At 37.6% G+C, this 22367-nt stretch overlaps 2 protein-coding genes across 3 annotated transcripts in view; one reads left to right on the forward strand and one right to left on the reverse strand.

The window, feature by feature from the left end:
- Positions 1–22367, reverse strand: part of LOC134749723 (guanine nucleotide-binding protein G(o) subunit alpha) — a 60906-nt gene that overhangs the window by 22396 nt on the left and 16143 nt on the right. For both annotated transcript variants that reach the window (XM_063684742.1, XM_063684743.1), the window contains exons 3-4: positions 18513–18654; positions 9887–10047 (exon numbers count right to left, since the gene is read on the reverse strand). In XM_063684742.1, the coding sequence (XP_063540812.1) occupies positions 9887–10047; positions 18513–18654 (303 nt within the window). The remainder of the gene's footprint in view (positions 1–9886; positions 10048–18512; positions 18655–22367) is intronic.
- Positions 292–8569, forward strand: LOC134749725 (probable cytochrome P450 49a1). Its single transcript, XM_063684746.1, has 7 exons — positions 292–939; positions 1076–1192; positions 2862–2938; positions 3038–3512; positions 7223–7301; positions 7880–8209; positions 8380–8569. Exons 1-7 carry the CDS (start codon positions 554–556, stop codon positions 8503–8505), a joined length of 1590 nt encoding a protein of 529 aa, XP_063540816.1. The 5' UTR covers positions 292–553; the 3' UTR covers positions 8506–8569.

A 22367-nucleotide genomic window follows, 5' to 3' on the forward strand; every position in this document is an offset into this window, starting at 1 on the left:
GACACCAACACATTAACCGCCTTATCCGTAAAAGAAAATTTAACAAGAATTTGTTAGTTAAAAGGTTGAGGTGTTAAGGTTCGACAAACGATAAACGTACCTATATAAATAGGCTCTTATAGAGATCGGACTAAAAGTTTGAAGTTTTTAGAAACTCTACACGCACGACGTCATACATTTTAAAATTAGTTATTAAATATCCTAAAGTGCAAAATGAGCGAAAGTTTTAATATGTATGTTTGTTTTAATAAACAGTCTAGTCCCCTATTCCTATTGGCGGCCTGTATCTTAATGATCAAAAAATATCCTGATTATAGCTAATCGAAAGAATAAACTAACTACACATGAAAAAATAAACCAAGCAATTTCCTGCAAGTAGTCTCTATTATTAACATGAGTACGTTAAAGGATGTCACCACCGCATTGCAGGGGCTAAAATTGTAGGGTCAACGTCAACGCAATCGTGCGGTACGTTGCTCGCTGCGTCAAGTCGCTCGGGTGGCGCGGGTTACGACATTACTGAAAAACGTAACCGCCCCACTGTTGAGGCTACATGCTACTAGGGCTGGAGAGCCTGTTCATTGATAGTCTGGTCGCGATGAACGCCGCGCGGTGCTATACGGCGATGCCGGGGCCCAAGCCTCTCCCTTTCTTTGGGAATTCTTGGCGATTCGCTTTAGGACAAAAACCATGGCAGACAAAAGCTTTGGACGTCACGTTGTGGACTCTGAGATCTTTAGCTGGTGACAGAGGAGCCGCTAAAGTGGCCAAGCTGTTTGGGCATCCAGACTTGGTATTCCCGTTTTGCGCCGAGGAAACCGCGAGAGTTTACAGACGAGAAGATTCAATGCCCTACAGAGCTGTAGCGCCGTGTCTTAGGCATTACAAGAATGAACTGAGAAAGGACTTTTTCGGTGAAGAGCCCGGGTTGATAGGAGTGTAAGTAACACCGAATCCATGAACCGGCAATCTATAGGCTGAGCGATCTGCTCCTGCTACTGATGGACCCGTCTACAGCTCTTGATTGTATTAGATAGTGCGTTAAAGACAGATTGTAAGCTAGTTATCTCCGCAGGCACGGAGAGCCGTGGTCCCGGTTCCGGTCGAAGGTGGCGAAAGCGCTGGCGGCGCCGGAAGCAGCCCGGGCCGCGGTGCCGGCTCTGGATTACGTCGCCGACGACTTCGTGAAAAGGTATGTTACGTTTATTTTAGTTGGAATTTAGGTGAGTTGAGTTTATTATTAGGCCAGGATTACACTTGAAGTTTTACTTACGTAAGTAGGGACAAAGCTATTTGCTAGAATGAGATAACGATATTCATATCTCATTCTGTAGTATAGCTGTGTCCCTACTTACGTAAGTAAAACTTACAAGTGTAATCCTGGCCTTAATATCAGTGTGGAAAGAATGAATGGGCCCTGGAGGGAAAGTACCTTAAAACCTTAAGTTAGCTCATTTTGCTTAAAGGAAACATTCTTTTATTTTTGAAAATAAACAAAACAAAACATTCAAAGATTTTTTCATTTTTTTTTTAATTTTCTTTGTCTAAAAATATTCTTGATTACTATATTTTATGGATATTTTGTACGACAGACGAGTGTAAGGCCCAATGTTTCTTAGAGAAATGTTATCAATAACATTAAATGTATCGAATAGTAGAATAAAATAGCGTGTTCTTTTTTTTTAGTCGGATCGATTCCCGGGTGAAACTACCGAATTTCAAAAAATCTTTGAATGCAGTTTTGTTTCTTTTTAAAAATGAAGTCGGTTAATAAAAGAATGTTTCCTTTGAGCAAAATGAGCTAATAACTTAAGGTTTTAAGGCACTTTCCCTCCAGGGCTCATTCATTCTTTGCACACTGTATATATAGGTATGTATATGATTTTCCACTAACACAAGCGATATGTATTATATTGTCAGCACGTTATTCTGCTCACTGTCTTTGATGTATTCTTTGACACGTTAATAAGATAACATATTATGTCACCGAATTATTAAGTTATACTTATGTCATTAAATTTGTTTCAAATTCATAATATTTAAAAAAAAGTAGGGCATTTGAAATGCCTTGGGCCATATTGTAATTCACCTAAAACTACGTAAGTCTACCTATCTTACGTATCTGTGTAGTGTTTCGCTTAAAGTTATTGTTGTACAAAGAAGCGGCTTTACAACCTGATTATTTATTATTCATTATTTTGACAGGCATCATAGCTAGTCTCCCTGTAACACTGGATGCTATATCATCAAGTTACGCTACGGCATATTAAATAGACAATTACTTGCTGAAACGTGCTACTTAAACAAAAAAGACACATAATTACGGAGCTCTTAACGGTTGAACTCGTTTCAAACACATCAAAAATCAACTTACATAACTTAGGTAACGAGTTAATGAAACTTGTTGTACTGTAATGTCAGTAATGTGTTTAGACGCCTCATTTATTCAGTAAAACAATAACTAGTTCAATAGTTTCGCAGTATGCACACTTCTACTCAAAGGAATCTCATTAATTTGTTTGTTTAATTATAGCTTTTGAGTCGTTAGATATAAGGTATATATTACGGTAAGGCGACGTTGGACGAGTATAGTATGGCCTAGGCTGGGCAGTCTGTTCTCTCTGTAGAATCTCGGTTTAATAACCACATCCCGTTCTTCAGAGCGGCGGCGTCTGCACATTTGTTTTGACTTTTGAGCACTTTGTACATGACTCATTGCGGTTAACAACAAATCTCATTCATTGAAAAAGAAACGTTTCGTTTGAGTAACCTTTGCGTGCGATGTACGATGTTTAGCAAGAGATATTCGCGTTGTTTACTTTTGTTTAAATGATGATGAGGATATTTTAATACATTTTTAGAATGGAATGCATCGTCGATGAAAACCGGGAGCTACCTACAGACTTCCTTAGCGAATTGTACAAATGGGCGCTTGAATGTAAGTAATCTAAATTGCTCAAATCCCAAAGACAAAGCTTCTTTTGGTGTTATTATTATTAGTGTATGAAAGTAATTAATCGATTTTGCTTTTTTTCAGCGGTCGGAGCCTGGGCTTTAGGCACAAGGCTAGGTTGTCTCAGCGACGATGATAAAGAAGCGAAAGAAATAATAAAATGCATACACGGATTCTTTCACAGCGTTCCTATCTTAGAACTATCTGCTCCAGTATGGAGATTATACTCTACCCCGGCTTATAAAACTTATGTAGAAGCTCTTGACGCCTTTCGGTCACTCTGTTTGAAAAGACTGACTGACAAAGGCGTATGTGCTCAAGTAGCGGCGAGATGTGGCGAAAAAGTAGCTACAATTTTAGCATTGGATTTACTATTGGTTGGCGTCGATACGACGGCGGCCGCGGCTGCCAGTACCATGTATCTTTTGGCGAATAACGCAAGAACTCAGAGAAGGCTACAAGATGAATTGGATACAAATCTACCGACAGACAGAGTTCTAACGAGCAAAGACTTGGACCGACTTCCGTATCTCCGGGCGTGTATTAAAGAAGCTTTGCGGTAAGTTCCCTTAATCCCAATACAGTATCTTATGCTAAGAACCTATTCTTTCGCCTTTCCTATTATCAAACAAGTAACCGTTCAACCCCATCTGATTATGGTTGCGCACGTAGGTACAACTTTTTCTTGGAAAACCCGTCGGGGAACCCCCGCCCTAACAAGCCTTATGAATTATCATCAGCATTTAGCCCTCGGTCGCATAAAGGGGTAAGTTTGTGTTTGTCCTGTCATTTAGAAATTCAAGTAGCTCTTTACAGCACCCCTACGAGGTGGGCGATTATCTGAACAGGCATACAGCAGCAGTTAGCATAATATTTACATTAACGAGCTAACGCAGAGGCAAGGCGATGTCGCAGGCAAACATGCGATCGACCTTACTAACCGATATTCCCGCTCCCCATTTAATACACGAAATGGTTAATATTAACGTCCTGAATTACCACTTTACAATATAGTCCGCTGCAGAACAACATGTTCAATATTATAGGATAGGACTTAACAGCCAAATACAGTAACTACACTCGTATTTGTAAATCGCTACTAGAGTAAACTCTAGTTTGAGGGTGCATAAAATATATTAGGCGCATAAAATATATATGATTAGGCGGTAATTATATAATTCGAATATTTTTATCGATAAAAGTGGGCTAATTTCAATAATGCAATAGTTTAATACTGTCAATTTATATACTGTAGCTATTTAAAAATGCCACTGCACTCTACAGCGAGCTGCAAAATTACATGCATGAACATCGTGCGCATAATGGCGGACTTAATGCCATATTTTTATGTTTTGTGAAATAAAGCTTAAATAAATAAATATGAATAATTTCATTCATATAGTGGCCATGCACTTTTGCTGCTGGATGTACGTATTGTACGTCCAGCAGCACCACGTAAAAGGCCAAAATAAAATAACGTTTCTCAGGAGAGTAATGTGGAACTGGTAATGCAGTAATATGCTAAGCAAAACGAACAAGACGCACATATTCACGTTTCCGGGCTCGCTGCGGTCTTACCGACCTACATTCGCGACTTTTGCTAATACCGCCGTAGGATTAATATAAAAACCACATTAGATCATTCCATGGCATTGACTTCGTTCGCTCCATATGAACCTTTTAACCCCACTAACGAAGAAGGTAGAGTTTAGTCAATTGAATCGAAGAAGGAAGAGTTTAGTCAATGTTCTGTACAATGTTATAGTCACGTACCATGTATTACTTGTTAGGCACGTTTGTGTTGGTTTTCAAAAAGAAAAATCCGGACAAGTGCCAGTCGGACTCGCCCACCCAGGGTTCCGTACTTTTTAGCATTTGTTGTTACAGAATTCCCGGTTCTCGCCGGTACCGGGAGCAAACCCTAATCATCTGTGAAAATTTCAACTGCCTACACGGTTCATGAGATACAGCCTGGTGACAGACAGACTGACAGTGGTGTCTTAGTAATAGGGTCCCGTTTTTACCCTTTGGGTACGGAACCCTAAAAAGTAACAAAAAACTACTAGATCTCATATATTCTGTATGGCTCATTGACCCTAGCGTATATTAATAGTATAAGTCTTGTTGATGTTAGCAATAACATAATATTCTAAGATAAGTAATATTTTTATGAATATGAAGGTAAGCAGTCTGTATTATTTACTTGTTTTGCTTGCCTCTGGTTCTAGTAATGCGAGTCGACCACTGATGGTCGGTGTTACTTTACATTATTTACACCAACATGTTTTACGCACACTGCATACCTATGCCAAGTATAACTCATAATCATTACGTAAAGTAGTATTCAGAATAAGCCAAAGTGATGTGTTAAACAAGTCCATGATTCGAATTGGTCTAGTGTGGGGACTATAGCCCGAGCCTTTAGTACAGTCAAGTGTAAAAATATGGGTGCACTCATCATACTCTTAAATATGTCCCATAGCTCTTATGTCAGCGAATTAAGAACTATGGGACATGTTTTTGAAGGCCTGTGAAGGTCAATGAAGGCCTGTGCCTAGCGGTGGGGTTTGTGTTTGTGCCAAGCGGCTTAGACCAAAAAGAAGAATTTAATCAGAAATCAGGTACCTACACATAAATGAAAACTACAAATAAGCTGTAAGGACCTTGTTATAACAACGCCCTATTAGGAGCTATTTTGCAAACGGATTTGTTAATTTAATATACACTTGTACTTGTAACGGCGAGCATGAAACTTACACAATCATCGATACCATCACATTGTAGTATAACCATGGTACCTATACATACTGCCTACGTCAAAGTTGGTAATGAAATAAATAAATAATAAAAAGGACGATACACGCTATCGAGCAATTAACAAATTGTTAAATCATGGCATGTGACAGTTGAAGAGATTTGATATGACGTAATAAATAGAATATTTAACTCGAAAATTGCAACTCAAACTCTAAACTCAATATACCGTTCGTCTATCAATGTTTGGCGTACCACAGAAAACGAGAGGTAACTGGGATTTTGGATTATTTCGTAAATATGCCGATCTTATTTGATAAACCAACCATAGTAAAACTAACTGTATATCACCGGCAGCTATGTTCTTACTAGAATGTAAACAGGGATTTAACCCGTGGCGTGTGTCAGTAGTTAGTATAGCAGTTCCATACTACTGTGAAACTGGGGCGCTCCAGGGGTTAAGTAATAATGGCTGATGTTATGGGACTAGGGGGCCTAGCCTATATGACAATCGTACATTGATAGACGTGAAACGAAAATAAACAATGTATCGCAATGACAGATGCTACGAAAAGTCACGTGACTATTTCAATACATTATTGATGTTTCGTTTGGCGTTTTCTATCAACGGCTGTCATTTTTGCTAGGCCCCTAGGGCCTAGGTAAGTCCACCACCGTTGGTACATACAAACGTTGTACGTTTCCGTTTGTGCGATTAATATTAAATAAAACAATTTATGAACGAGAACGGTAAATAATTTTCCTATTGATATATGTATGTTGTATAACTCTATCGTGCTATTACGTGCCTACTAACGAACATTTATATGACTAATGGATATAAGTAATATGGTAACAAATCATCTCGGAGTAGTGATGAGTCATTTACCTGATTGAAATGAAATAATGTGATTCATTGTACAACGCACAGATTCCTGTTCAAAGATTTCTCTTCTTACCATGTAGAACTAGATGGCTCTGTGAGCTGTAGACCTAATAGCAATGCAAACTCCCAATGGATCCGGCATTTAGAAATAAATCCAAAACTGAATCGACAAAATATCTACATCGATATCCTGTCATTATATCGTTGGTTGGGCCATCTTGAGAGAATGGATAAAGATCGGAACGTGAAAAGAGCATACCTGGGCCGCCCAGCAGGAAGACGTCCTATCGGACGCCCCAGGTATCGCTGGTGCGACATGGTGTAGGCGGATCTCCGCGAACTTGGAGTCACCAATTGGCGAGAGGTCGCACAGGACCGAGAAAAGTGGCGCTGTCTTGTGTCGGAGAACATCGGGACAGATAGCCGGACAGAGATACAAAAGCATTTTTGCCCAGGCTCGAATGGAGAGCTTCGCTCTCGTTTGGTCAAAAAACATTTTGTGGATAAAAGCAAAACTAAACAAATTTCTAACCGAGGACGTTTTGTTAAAAATTATGTACAATGACTATAATATTATTAGCTGAGTAGATAACAGAGTGGTTAACTAAAAATATATCTTTATATTACAGAATCAAACCCGTTATATTGGGCAACGGACGGTGTATACAATCGGACGCCGTAATCTCTGGATACGAAGTGCCTAAAGGGGTATGTTACATTTGATTCTTTGTTTTGCACAAAGATCCTTTGCTAATTATTGAAGATACTTGTATAAAAACGCTGTAAACATTAATTAGTTAAAAAGCCGAAGGCGTAGTAAATTCAGACGGAGAACATCGCGAAGGTAAACATCTAATTAATGTTTATAAGGAATTAAACTCTTTAGTAATTGTTGTTATAGCAGCAACAGAAATATATTATCTGTGAAAATTTCAACTGTCTAGCTATCACGGTTCCTGAGATAGCTACAGCCTGGTGACATACAGACGGACAGCGGAGTCTAAGTAATAGGATCCCGTTTTTACCCTTTGGGTACGGAACCCTAAAAAACAATAACTCTTGCGAAGCACTATTGAAAATTTAGTACCTACCTAAATTATTATCATTACCATCAATCCCATCATTCTAACCAGAAAATGTTCAGTGCTGAAGATTAATCCTCCCAATTGACCCCCATAACAATCGGACCCTTGCCTGAGAGTACATCCACCTTTACTCCGACAAGATTATCTTTCGGTTCTTGTAAAGATCGTAGTTTCGAACAATTTCGATTTGTCACATTTCAGTGTCACGTCGTTTTTCCGCATTACATCATGTCGAACGAAGAGCGCTACTTCCCGTCGCCACAGGAATACGTTCCCGAGAGGTGGCTGAGAGAGGACGTCACGGACAAAACCACCGCAAGTATCGACCGACGGTGTCCCGTCACTGGGACTGGCCACGACGAAAGTGGAAAGCAAGATTCATTGCGCGAACACGATAAGGCTCAGAAAGTGTGCAGCAAGCAGAAAGAAGTCGGGATACACCCTTTTGCGTCTCTGCCGTTCGGCTTCGGTCGACGGATGTGCATCGGTAAAAGATTTGCAGAAGCTGAATTGCAGTTATTATTGGCAAAGGTACTTCAGCATTCATTAATGTTTAAATTAAAATCATAAAACGTAATATCCTTTTAGAAGCATTGCAGGATTTACAGTGACACAAAAGGTTATGACTGTTATTAATTATTCTCAATAAATTTATTCTTATTCTGTTATGAGACTTATGAGTATTATATCTTCTCTTTCAGACTTTTCACCGCTACGAAGTGTCATGGCGCTACGAAGAGCTGACGTACAGCGTGACTCCAACTTATGTGCCTAACGAGCCACTTCAGTTCACTCTCATCCCCAGAAATGAGCCGCTTAAAGAGTAGATTATCAATTTTTTTACGCAGAATAACGCTGAATGTTTCTCTACAAAAGATTCAAGGTTATTGAATGTCTCCTTAATGTATGTATTATTAAACTTAGTTTTAACGTATCCAAAAAATTACCCTAGCCCATAATCCTAAGGCACAAAATTAATGTTTAAGCCACCTGACTGGAATTAATTTCGATTGACGTAAAATGTTGCATTAGTAATAGATACCGATTTTAATGGAGGTTTTGTTATAGAAATAGAATCTAGACAATCAAGAATGTACCAACGTGGTTAAATAATAAAATACTTAACTAATTAGTAACTAACCCTATGAAATCGAGCTTGCATCAAGCTTATAACTAAAATCGATACGTTACACGAGTGTGCATGAGTGAACATACTCGGACACATAGATATCTGCAATGTGTAGTTGTGGAAGTACATTAGTAAGTTTATCTAAATCGATGATTCACTGTTTCATTAAAAGCTGATAAGCCGGCTGATACTCTCGTTTATTGATTGCTGGGGAGAGAACAATAATTTCAAAAGAGTAACTGACCTTACTATTTATGACGTAATCTGTAAGTACCATCGTCGATCATCGGCAAGTTCATCGTGCAAGCATCCACATGATCGCCTGTACAACGCAACCACCCGGCGATTCCCTTTGATGCGTGCCCAAAAACCGACAACTCACGGGTCGCAGGCGATATTAGACGATGACTGGCGGGGACTGCGTAGTATGCCCTCTACACTATCGTGCCCGCCAGTTACCGTTTATCATCGCCGATAGTGTAGAGGAGCCATTAGAGATATAAAAAATTCCGAGTGGAGTCACTCGGAATTTTTATGCACTTTACATTGTACCTCAAATATCTCAAAAAATGTTATGACATTATGAATACCTAGTCTTACTTTCAAAAGAAGACGAAGCTAACGCTTTAGGTTGACATACAAGTTAGCTATGTAGTGCAACATATGCAAGGGCAAATAAAGTTGTAGCGACAGCGAAGAAAATTTTAACATTTAAAAGATGAATTCGGCCGGTTAATATGATGTTTTTCATAATAATAATAATAGGCCTTTTCAGATAAAAACATCTGATACAGATGTGTCATCCTGGTGATGACACTTGCGTTCGTGGCTAGTCCTATTTGAGAGAGGATCCCGCGTCCACAGAGGTTTAAATATTACAAAAATAACTAACTATTACGCTGCGACAGTCGAAACACGCCAAGTTTTCATGCCAAGTGCTACGTCATGTATCCTTTGGGATATGTATGCATTGTCACTGCCAAGTCGGTGCAAACTTAGCGTGGTCGGAGTGAGTTTGCAACATAATGGCGTAAAAGTTTATACAAATAAAATTTAACTGGCAATGGGTAAACACTTACTATTTGGCTGAATCATTGAGCTGGTACTCATTGGAGCGGCCGAAGCATTCCTGGACGCCGGCGTCTGCCCAGAGCCTTTTCATCGCCGCGAGCAACTCCTCGCTGAACGGCTCCGTGTCCTCCATCCGCTGGATCACGTCGAACACCATCTTGCCGTCGCTCTGTGACAAGACGTGGGACATTGATTTTACGAGAATAGGTACCACTAAGTAAGAGTATGATTGTCTTAGAAAACAAGGCTGTATACAGTATGGAATGGATGAATGCAACAGTTATACTTTTAGGTATAATGAAGTTATATCATATGTATATAAAAAGCGCTATTTTTTTTAGTACCTAAGTATTAAAATAACAAGATGACATTACACTTCATATTGTTGTGTAGTTTCAGCAATATTTTATATTCCTGGAGTATAAAAATAGACTATATTACAGAAAGATAGCTATCGCAAAACTAAAAATACATTTAAATACACTAAGAAAGGTTAAGGCAAAGTTTTAGTTTTACTATACTAACAAAGGTTCGCGAAAACCTTCGAGGAGAGTCGACTACTGGAAAAACTTTCAGAATAAGACTTTCGTAGACAATACAGCGTCGATAGCCGTCCAATAAATTTAATGTCCACATTAGTTTTTAACATGCTTATTGATAACCATTAACCATGTTGAAAACTAATGTGGACATTAAACAGATACGATATTAGACATGTTATCAATTATAACACTGTTATAAGTAAAATTTATATTGTTTATTATAAAAAGGTATAAACTCGTATATAATATATGTTAGTATTCGTAATCACTTGGCCTGCAGGCTAAAACTGTATAAGGAATACCGGTAAAAAAAATGCTATTATATTTTTATTATTAAATTTATTATGTCAGTTATGATTCCTTTGTTATCTTACACGCATAATGTAGAAATAGTCTTGTTACCTATTACATATAAGGCGATAGCCGTTTGAGAAGTGCAAGTCTTTCCAGAACTACGGGTACGCTAATACGATTAGCAATTTAGTGAACAGACTTTTTATTCCTACTCTCGCTCGCCGACCGACTTCGTTTAGGGCCTGAAAAGAAAGGGTCCTTTCCTCTCGTTGCGTAATTCCACTTGTGACAAAAGAAAAGCAGCCAGCTTGGGCGCGATCGGGAGGGTCCTTTTTATTTTTTTGCAATCACGACGCTATCATAACATATCAAGTTAACACAACGGCAATGCGGCGTAAAATCCTACGCTGAAACAAATACTTGTTCGGGCGTGTGTTCCGGGTGCAAAGGGATTTGGTGAGATACGTTTGCAATTATGAAGGGTGGCGGAGTGAGAAAGCAAGGGAGGCAATTGCTGTCACGTACCACCGCAGACGAGTGATCACTATACGCTTGGTCTTCGATTACGCATGACTGTTACGGATCTAGAGGTCACAGTGACTCTGGGTCGTAAAAGGCGAACGCTCTACCATTGTACAGGGCTAGTACGCATGCGTGACCGGACCGCGGAACCCGGCCTCGTCATTCACAACCCTCGAGTATTGCCATCATAATCGTATGAGATACATTTTGTGTTTATACAGATTTTAGGCAGGCCGATGTATACAACAAATTTTCTTCTGTAGGTTTGCCATTTCTTGCAGTCTAATGTTAATTTTGATAATTTCGGCAAACGTTACTTTCTTACTTTTGTAAATCGCCTATTGGTAAATTTAGGCATTTAGGCCGAAGAGGAAGATTAATTATATCTTCCTCTTCTCAACCTGTTTGTTACCCTCCGTTTAGGTTCAGGGTTCGAATGTTTCCACTTGCTCCGGTCATGGGCTATCCTGGGTCACCACCATCAGCCTAGTAGTATGGGTTATGTTATCAGAACAGATGGAGTTACAGAGAGCCTATTCAGCAGAGAGATTATTCTCATTCAGCGGTGGCAGCATGGTTCCATTTTTATCGCCTGTCACTATGCCTATCACTTACGCACTTAGATACTTGTTAGAAAGTGACAGGCATGGTGACAGGTGATAAAAATGCGACCGTGTTCCAGACAACCTATTTTACCAAGTTTTTGATCTAGCATATGGCAACACTGAAAAACCCATTCGCGCCCGCCACCCTAGCTCGATATCTACATGCTGCACTTTTATTTACATTCGCCATTTATTCGTCTCTTTGCTCTTATTTAAATAACGTTTTACGATCCGTTTGCCTATGGGTAACTGAAGTGAAAAATAGCCGTGGTATCAGATTAGCGAATTTAGAGCTTTGGTCACGCATGACCACTGAGAATTTAAACCCTTTTATGCACAACTTTGGCTTTGACGACATTACTATGATTATAAATCACCTTTTATATTGATCGAACATTACATTTAAAACAATAAAGTGAAAAAAAGTTGCAAAATAGTTCGCAACATACTGATATCCGTCCGTGTTCTAGCTTTAAGAATTTTTGCAACACCCTACCATAATCATGAGCTTTAATGGTATTGTCTTTAATGAAACTATCCACTCTTCTGTTACATATACCGATTATTATTATTTTTCACATTGGGAAATCCGGGTGATGGCTTAACGCTTAACGGAACTTACTTTATTTTCATCTATACCGGGTTTGATATTTTATTACAATGTTAGCATTTCTACAATCTTACTCGTGGCGTACAACGTATACAATAATTCATAACAAAATGTTGTCCATTTTGAAGCTGCAAAGATGATGTTAGCTTGGACTTTTATATTTTTCAACTGATTAAATTATAGAGCTTAGCTTAGTGGCACGTAAGTATTTACTCTCATTCCAATCCTAGTGAACTCTAATCATAACAGGAATCAGTATTGTGTTGTGTACCAACAAGAAAATTCAAAGGTATGTTGTGAAATAAGTATATAACAATATTATATAATGTTTAAAATCGCATTCTTGATTATGATAAAAGATTTTTTTTTTACAATCGTTTAACATTACAACAAAGCCCTTTCGTTCTTGTTAGTCCGGTAAAATAATTCTTAATTCAAATTATTTGGTAGATAGAGTCACGAGCTAGGCCGTTATTAGTGAGTTTGGTGAGCTATGTACCAACACGCCCGGCCGTCACTCGCCGCTATCTCCGCTGATAACGCTTTGAAGGGTTAGATTGACGTTGCCATTCATAAGTAGGAACAAAGGGAGACAGGCTTTTCATACGTGATGTATAGGCAAAAACTTAACTTTGTCACTTGGTACATAATTTAATCCTAAGGAGCTTCAATATATCAAGAGAGGCCGTGTAGTGATAAAAAAGTAGTACAAATAACAGAAGTAATTGCGTTTTTTGGTGCAGAAGGGGGAAAAGACTATTGCAGATCTCTACATTATGATAAAAGTAATTGTTTGAAAATTATAGAATATGTTACTACGAAACGATTGCAAGTATCTTAGCATGGCGCATGGGAAAGTTCAAAATGTGCGACAAGTTACTGTACTACTACATATGTATCTAACAAAAGTAGAGAAGCAAGGATAGGTACCTATTTAACAATGTTTTTGCAGTTACAGTGTAGAGATCTGTCCTGTAAATGTCCGTTGTACCTGTGATTACGATGTAGGCGCAAAGCGAGAGATATCTTATCAGTGGTCGTTAGAGCTCAAGCGATGCTCGTCACTTGCGTTACGCAACTTTTGAGCACAATCAATACAATCCTTTATTTCATATCTAGAGGCTGTAAATAGATTAGTACACGTTGCCAACGACATCCCGTTTCAGATGTCAAAGTCCGCATTGGTAGCGTCAAAAAATATTAACACCGTTTATTTATTTATTGTCTAACACTAATAGTAATATCATATCAATATCATAGATTTTAACAGGTATCTAAATAGCGCTGCAAGTCACACAGGGCAGGCAAATGACAGTTTTTGAAAGCCGGAAAATGCTGCTACGCATTTCAGCGTAGCACAGCTACACCTCTAGGCCTAGTTCGATTCCGAGTTTAAAATCTTGTTAAAAATGTCACTTTTTTGACAGATGCGAGATCAAATTCATACAGACAGATCAAGTGCATCATTTTTGCCTTTTGTACACAATGCGTTGTTCTGTATGAGATTGAGAAAGATAGAGATATAAACTGTTTAAATCAGTTTAAATATCAACATTGCAATATTTTATTCGATTTAGAAACAATATAAATTTAATTTCCCAAAAACAGATCTGTAATTTAATGCGTTTCAAACATAATTGATATTTAGCATGAAACGAAACTACTATTTCATATACAAGATGTGCTGAGAATTCCAATATCATCTCATAATAAATTCTACATATTACTATTGGCTACGATACAGACAAATGTCCGAAAAACAATGCATTAAGCTGCAGCGGATGGATAAACCCACTAGCAGCAGACTCGTGAATAAATACTTACTATTGATCATACGAACACCATTGGTTGGAATTGAAACCGCTGCAGTTACACGATACTGAAAGTTGGGCGTATCTGTAGGAGGGAACTCCATGTGCCTTGTCACTTTGGAAATAAGAACGAATACCATATGAAATGTTAAAAGGATAAAAACTTTACAACCGTTACATCATCATCAATATTTAAGAGCTATGCTCTTGTCGATGGAGTAATCGCCACTCTTCTTTTTGCTGGGCCAGCCTTTTAACTCCCTCGTAGTGTCCAGCCCTACACCTCGTACCCGAGAAGATTTACGGAGCCGGCGTAGCTTTATCGTGTATATATATATATATATATATATATATCTTTACTTGAATATAGTTGTATTGCATAACCTTATGAATCGATTTTGCATGTACAACCAGCCTTAACGTTTATAGTTTATGGTTCACTAATTTTTGTATGTGGGTATTTTTGCACTTTGTAGTTTTTCCTGTCACCCGTTGACCACGAACGCTGTAAAGGGTTCGAAACGTCGGGATGTATTATAAAATCAATATACGCGATATAATCCGTTTTCATAGTTTTATTTCATGAGCAACTATCGCGGTAACCGAAGACAATATTACTACTCGTATTACTTATTCCATGCCAATAAATATATGTCATACCTACTTTATGAATGACTTTTGACTACTTGTGTTTATTGTGTTACAATCGATATTTATGTAATTAGGACTACACTTAACCTGAATAGACAAAACTTTCGGAAATCGCAAGGGAATCGGTCTGGCGGCGAATCGGAACGGCGACGCTGTGCTAAAGACCTCGATGTATGTGATCTGATATAAGTATCGATTTCTGTACGAAATTAATACATGCTTTCCTATCTCATTCAGCGCCAATCCAAAACGTTCTATCCCGTCCAACAATATGTATCAACTTCTAGCTGTACCAGTAGTAATCTGACAGATAAATCTCGTCATCTCATCGCACAAGACGTCGCCCTCATCGTTTCCTTTGTTTTTACTAAAAGCAGTCATAAAGTATGTCCACGAAAAAAAGTGGTCGTGGATGATCTGGTAGGTATATCTTTTTACCGAATGTACATTTACAAGAAGTTTTTTATTTTAATAATTTTTATATATAATACTATACAACAAAAATAAAATCGTATTTTAATGTATGCGTTTGTGTGAGTTTTCGTCAAATAAATTCCATCATACCTTTCATTGCTTGTACAGCGTTTTTTGACATTCTTCACTCGCTTCCTGCTACAATGTAGCAACAGTATTTAAATTTTTACAAGCTGTTTTAGGCACATTAGAATGGCATCTTACCAAAAAAATACTTCTTGAAACTCATTTCTATTTGTGGTAGTCAGGAAGATTTTCTACTGCAAGCACTGAAAGTAGTTTTTCCCCTCACTAGCTCGGAAAGTTGTCGTTTATCCTTTAATACAAGCGGAGAAAAACGCGTTTTATCCACTAGTGGGGAAAGTAATTTGACCTTGGATGGAGCGTGTTTAAGTAGCTTGACAGATAACAAAACGTAAAACGCTCATGATAATGGTTCGTTCGATATTAATTATCATTAAATAAATGGTTTGAGAATCTAATAAAAATACCAATTTTAGCTTTATTTAATGATTTTAAGTCATAAACCTTAAAATTCCATAAGAAACGTTTGTTTTTTTATAATGATGTTAAATATAATTCTGAACGCACAAGTTGAGTCGATGCAATTTCAAAACGCATCGTTGACATTTCATACATCAGAAATGTCAACAATTTTTTTACTTAAAACAGCTTAAAACCTTTTCTCACCGACTTGCGTAAAAATACACAACTTCCAGAGTTTTCTGTTATAATATCGTAAAGAAATGAGTGATTCCAGTGATGAAGATCTAACGCCTGTGGATGTTGCACTTTCCTCGCTATAGTGAGGTGAAAAGTTTTGTGTTACACACGGGCGCAAATGTATTTTACTTCTCGTGTGTTGAAACACTCGCTACGCTCAGGATTCTATTTTAGAACCACTCGCTTCGCTCGTGGTTCACCTATAGAATCCTTTCGCTTACTCGTGTTTCAATTCTACACTCGCGGGTAAAATACAACTTTGCACCCTTGTATAACAAATAACTATTTATATGGGAGGCATTTTTTCGTCAAAAAGTCAAATTCGCCAAAGTTAAAGAACCTCAGAACTATCTCAATCTGAATACTATTAGAAAAATAGTTTCTTTTGTGAAAAGAGGACGTCATAAGGTATAATTTGGATTATCTAATAAATAAATAAACCATATATTTAGCAGGACAACTTGGTAAAAACTGCCAGAAGACGCTGTACAAGAAAACATTGGTACCATGGGATATATATTGCCAAAGTTCATAGAAAACCTAACGTTATATCATGTTTGTATTTTTAATATGTAGTTTGATATCCACAAATTATGTACAAAACGTGCTGTTTGAAAATTCACATTCAAATAAAAGATTTACACTATTATGCATGACCACTTTTTTTCGTGGACAGACTATGATTACATGGAATGTTGCTAAAACTTCTTTTTTTTATTTTTTTTCGGAAACATGCACAGCAACAATAAATAATAATAGCTTTGATTTAGTTAAATGATTGAAGGCAACCAAACGAAATAAAGTAGTATCTTGTGTGACCGAGTAGCAGTGTCCAAATGCTTAAATATTAAACTTACAACAACGACGACATGTAAAAATAGCCTGTTTTATTTACGGATGGTCTAGTTTATAGTGTTTTTTATAGTTTATAATCATATTAATCATGCTTTTAAGACTGATGTAACACTAGTTAAACAAACTAACCAAAATAAGACTAAATCAATAACTGCGGTTGGATATACGCGCTCTACTCAAATCACTTCGCAATCAACATGTGGCCAACGGAAACGCTGGCTTTATTCTCTATTGTGCATTTGAACTATGAAAATGATATCGAAAACCAAGTACTTGCGAGAGCTCGCTCGCTCTACACATAATAATGTGAAAGTGACACTGATATTGGATTGATATTACGACGATATTATATCTTCTTTTCCGAATACGCCTCGAGGCGCACTTCTGAGTAAGTACCTACTTAGATCGAGTCGTTCGATCGAGATTACTTTTTACTGTCGACCGATATTTATAGAACACCACCGAGTAATTCACGTAATATGTGTAGGCATTAAGCATGACTGGTAGAGGTTTATTTTAGGAGCGTCATACTGATATCCAATACATCCAATTTGGGGCTCTGTCTGTTTCACTTGTTTTGTCTATTTTTAACATCTTTCGATTTAAAATAAAGCTTAAATATCAGGTGAAATTTTCGTTTTGGAAGTTGAAAAAGTTCACCTGATAAGAGCTCAACTATACCAAGCAAAGCATATGAAGTGGTGTGGCAAATATTAATATCAATCGTAAAATAAATAGTATTACGGAGATGACACTTAACAGAAAAATATGAAGTATTTATGAGCATAGTTTGCAAATAAACTCTGCTTATAATATATTGATATGTGCCCTATCACATGCACTATATTCATTTATAACCATAAGAGCTGATGCGCGAAATCTGTAAATTAAATACGTATTTAAATATGTTCACAAACGTTAGTACCTACGCCATATCTGTAATGTGAACTACTACGTACGTACTAAATAGTGTTTCTAAATTGACGCCATGTTTTGACGCATCAGAGAAAGTGTTTGGCCACATTTTTGTAGACAGGAAGTATTGTGGCGACCGATGGACCGTGAACGGAAACGAATGTGATTTTAATTAGCTATCGATTAGAATTACCCCTAATACAAATTAAATTTAAGTCGTTACATTACACTTTACAGTGTTGTGATACAAGCGATTCAGTGTAATGCGTCTTACATACTTAACATAGTTTCATTTCAAATTTGTTAATTGACCGTATTATTTATGTCGTATGAAAATGGATTAATTTCTTTCGGACAAGAAAAATACCACTTAAATTTTAATCCAATACGATAAGCAGCTAATATATGCACATTTAGATAACGTTCAGGTCACGATCTAGACATCAAACATTCCAGAAAACCAGCTTACACTGAATCTGGATTAGGGTTGCCAGAAACAAAATTCTTGACAAGTCATCTTAAGTTGCGAAACTTGATCCACCACTAAATACCTAAATGATCCTAGATTATTGGAGGATTACATCCTACGATACGTTAGACGTTAGAACATCTTTTGCTGTATATTTTTTTACCTCCCGGTCCTTATTGCCATAGGTGATGCCCAGGTTGGGCATGGCGCGCAGGATGGCGACGAGCGACTGAATTGTGTTGCTGTACACCACCGGCCGGTACTGTTTGAAGTCTTCATTCGTAAAGCCACTTTCGTGGATAATTCTGCGGACAAACATGGTAACGTGAGATGAGATTTGTTTTTTGTGTAGCAAAATTGTAGACCTACATTCTATCTTCTCTTCGGAAAGAAATTGGTTATACTTTGGTAGATTAGGCATGTATTAGCTGTGAGGTCAACTCTGCTGCGTTCCTTCATTTTTCACTGACAGTGCCATTGCAAGAAGTGGTGTTTAGGTTTAGATATTTAGTAGTAGTAGTAGTAATCATTTTATTGTACACAACACAGGTTTACAAAAATAAATTATAGTAATGGAAGTACAAAGGCGAACTTATCCCTATAAGGGATCTCTTCCAAGATGATCGATTTAGCCTATTCTCAGTGTAAAACCAAAACAAGATAAAACTAAATTGTTATAATTCTAAGCTGAACGATGTTACACCTAAATTTACCGGATTAATACTTTTCTTTCAGTCAGTGATATACCTACTCGCTAATTCGACGATGTCAGTAAGTGCCAGTTGCACCATCCGCACTTGACAGACCGATCAACGTCACCCCGCGCGCCGCGGCGGTTTATTATGAAACTTTCCATACAATAAAATTTTGCGAACTTTCACGATGACAAAGAGTTTGGTGCAACCGACACTAAGTCACTTATTATAAAGTGAGACTAAGCATTTCAAATCTTCACCGTGATATCTTATGATTTTGCAAAGAGAAATCATCTCCTGACCAACATTTGAAAGGCACAACTAAAACTAAAGAGACCGCCTAAAAATGGCTCAAATATTTTTAAAAAGGGAATGTCGAGCCGATTAATAAACCGTATATACGCAATAGTATGCAGTCTCGCCATGTATGATATCCGTAGCGTGGATGTATCGCGCCTGTCAACCCAAGTCGAACCCTTTGAAGTGAACACTATGACGCGACGGAGAGAGTGCAAACGTTTTGTGCTACATTTGAGACCGTGACGAGCTATGCTAACTTCTTGTCACATCGGTAATTTATTTCCCACTTTTTCTAGCGAAGATTTCACACGGGTCTGTGTAAAAATTCCAAAAATTGACAAAGAATGTGTTTAGAGTTAGACCAAGATAAGTCTGCAACGATTTTGATAGCACACGCAGTGCAAGTGTTATTTTAAACATCAAACTTCTATGAAATTATGACGAATAAATAACACTTGCACTGCGTGTGCTATCAAAATCTACTACTACCTATCTATCTATCTATCTATCTAATCTACTATTAACTAGGATTATTTTATTTACACATTACCTTCTATGTCAAATAGCGAATCTCGTAAAAATAAAGTTTTAACATTATTTTAGATATCAACAGATAAAAGAGTACGTAATGTAGGTACTTTTTACATAGAACTGTGTAATCATTAAGAATTCAACCTGTGATGTGAAAGCTAAAGAATCTATTCCTACAACACACCTACACCTCCTACAACACATACACCTACATTTTTCTAAATAGTGACAGGGTGAAAGAAGGAAAACATGTCATTTATTTGATTATACAGCATTGCAAATGTTTCAGTCATTCAATCGCGTGTCGTAAATAGATATTTCGCATTTACACCAATAAATTACAGCTTTAAACTGTATCACGTAAGAACCAAACCCTCTACTGTTGAATTTTAATCAAACAGAAACTCGAAGACTCGACCGTATCGTAGGAATACTAGGAATCGATAATGATGATAAGTGTCCCGCTTTCACACACCGGTACTTAAGGCCCAAGAAGCACTGGGTATAGTGGATCTTTCGACAATGGCTTGACGTCACACCAGTCGGCACCCGTCCTTATTAACAAGCGTTTCCCACAAGCAATTGTTCGAATACGTTTCAAGAATATGAACAATGGAAACTCAAACTATGCGACGAGCGTGCTGATCGAAAATATGTCGACATAGTAAAGTCGTGTTAACAACATTTTCGGATTTGCCATAATATTCGTGTCTCGGAAGATTTGCCGCCATATACGTCCAAGACGTATATTATATGTCATATTTTGTACCGAATTAGAATCGAGTTCATTCAACTATAATATACTATATTGGCCTTGTGACTTAGTAATTGTATTTAATGAGTTTCTCCATAGAGGACGGCTGAGTCACGCATACCAGGGAATTCGTCACTCATCGGTGGACTTGGCGTTTTTCCTTTAGGCGCTTTACCGACGTCAAAACAGTTAGCTGAACATTTGTAAACCTTATTACAGTGATATAAGGCATGCCAATAGCCAGTTAACTGTGTTGCTGTTAGTGCGTTTACACGCATTTTGTACTGAAGCAGTTGTTTAACATCGTCCACGTCACAAGACTGATCAGAGTTAGTATCCGGGTTTCTACCCAGTAGGTAAAGACGTCAGAAACGCCGTCATTGTCTAGATGTCTAGCCTTGTTTACACCTAATCTGTAAATCTAAGGCATGACAATGATGTAGGTCCTGTTCAGAGGAGGAATGCGAACGGATCGTAAATTGTGCGTTTTTGATGATTACTTGAAGTCTTATCGGGATCATAATAATGTTTCCGCAAACTAAATGCTGCTATCCAACAATGAACGAGAAAGGGATCTTTACAGTTGCCATTAAACAGAATACGAACTCTATTTTTTTAGGAATTTAAAGATTCTAGGACAAATTGCAAGCCGTTGTTACTATGTTGCCGATTGATGTTATCAAGAGCTTACTCTAGATAACAATGAATGCAATAAATTATGATGAATAGGCAAGTTTTAAATAAGTCTCATAATCCTAAACGATCGATCTAACTAAAGTAAAAATACGGATGCTATCGGTCGCGATAAACGTTACAACATGTACAATATCATCGATAAGTCGGCGAAGTGTTAAGAGCTTGTTGACAAGTTGTACATAGAGATAGTAGTAGATAGTGGACAATCATTGATGTGTATATCAATCGTAGACTGAATAAGGCGTTACTGATAATATTTGAAGGCACATGTTCATGTTCGTTGAATTACGTCATTGTTTGGTAATTACCCGTATCGCTTTACCGCCGCCGTGATTTAACAAGGATAATATTAAATATACTGTATAATCATAATAACCACTCTATTAAAACTTTCGATTACATATATGATAAGATTAAAGGATATTATAAAAAACCATCGCTGAAGGAGACCATCGTTAAACAGTCGATGAGCATCGAACATCGAACACAATAACAAAACAATCTACTAACATGGTAGGAACCTTCATTTTGCTGATTAGACAAGAGGAGATACTTTACTAAGTAGATACAATATAGATCCGACCAAGTCATTTGTTTGTTTATTATACTGTATAGTCGAATGGTGTATGTAAAGTCATCTGCAAAAATATATTATACAAGGAAGGCCGCAAAAATATGTGACACGTTCATATTGCGCTACAAATAAGATCGTGTCAGATATTTTTGAGGCCTTCGTTGTGCAACATATTAATGCAGGTGACTGTATGTTCTTTAGTTCAAAATAAAAGCATAATTTTCCGAGTTTAAAGTTCAGCTACAGATACCTACACTACTATATAGGTAGTAAGATAAATCAAAAACCAACATTCAACAATAATGTGGACAATTGAGCAAACGATGTAATGAGGGCTAACGCGTATGAATTCGCCGCTAGGGGCGCTAGTGTAGATGGTGGTCTTCGCAAAGTTCGAAATGTCAAATGTCACTTGTCACTTCAATGACTGACAGCTGTTCTTTAGTCTTTTGGACCACCATCAACAGA

This window comes from Cydia strobilella, chromosome 18 (genome assembly GCF_947568885.1).
Source record: "Cydia strobilella chromosome 18, ilCydStro3.1, whole genome shotgun sequence".
NCBI classification, from domain to species: Eukaryota; Metazoa; Arthropoda; class Insecta; order Lepidoptera; family Tortricidae; genus Cydia; species Cydia strobilella.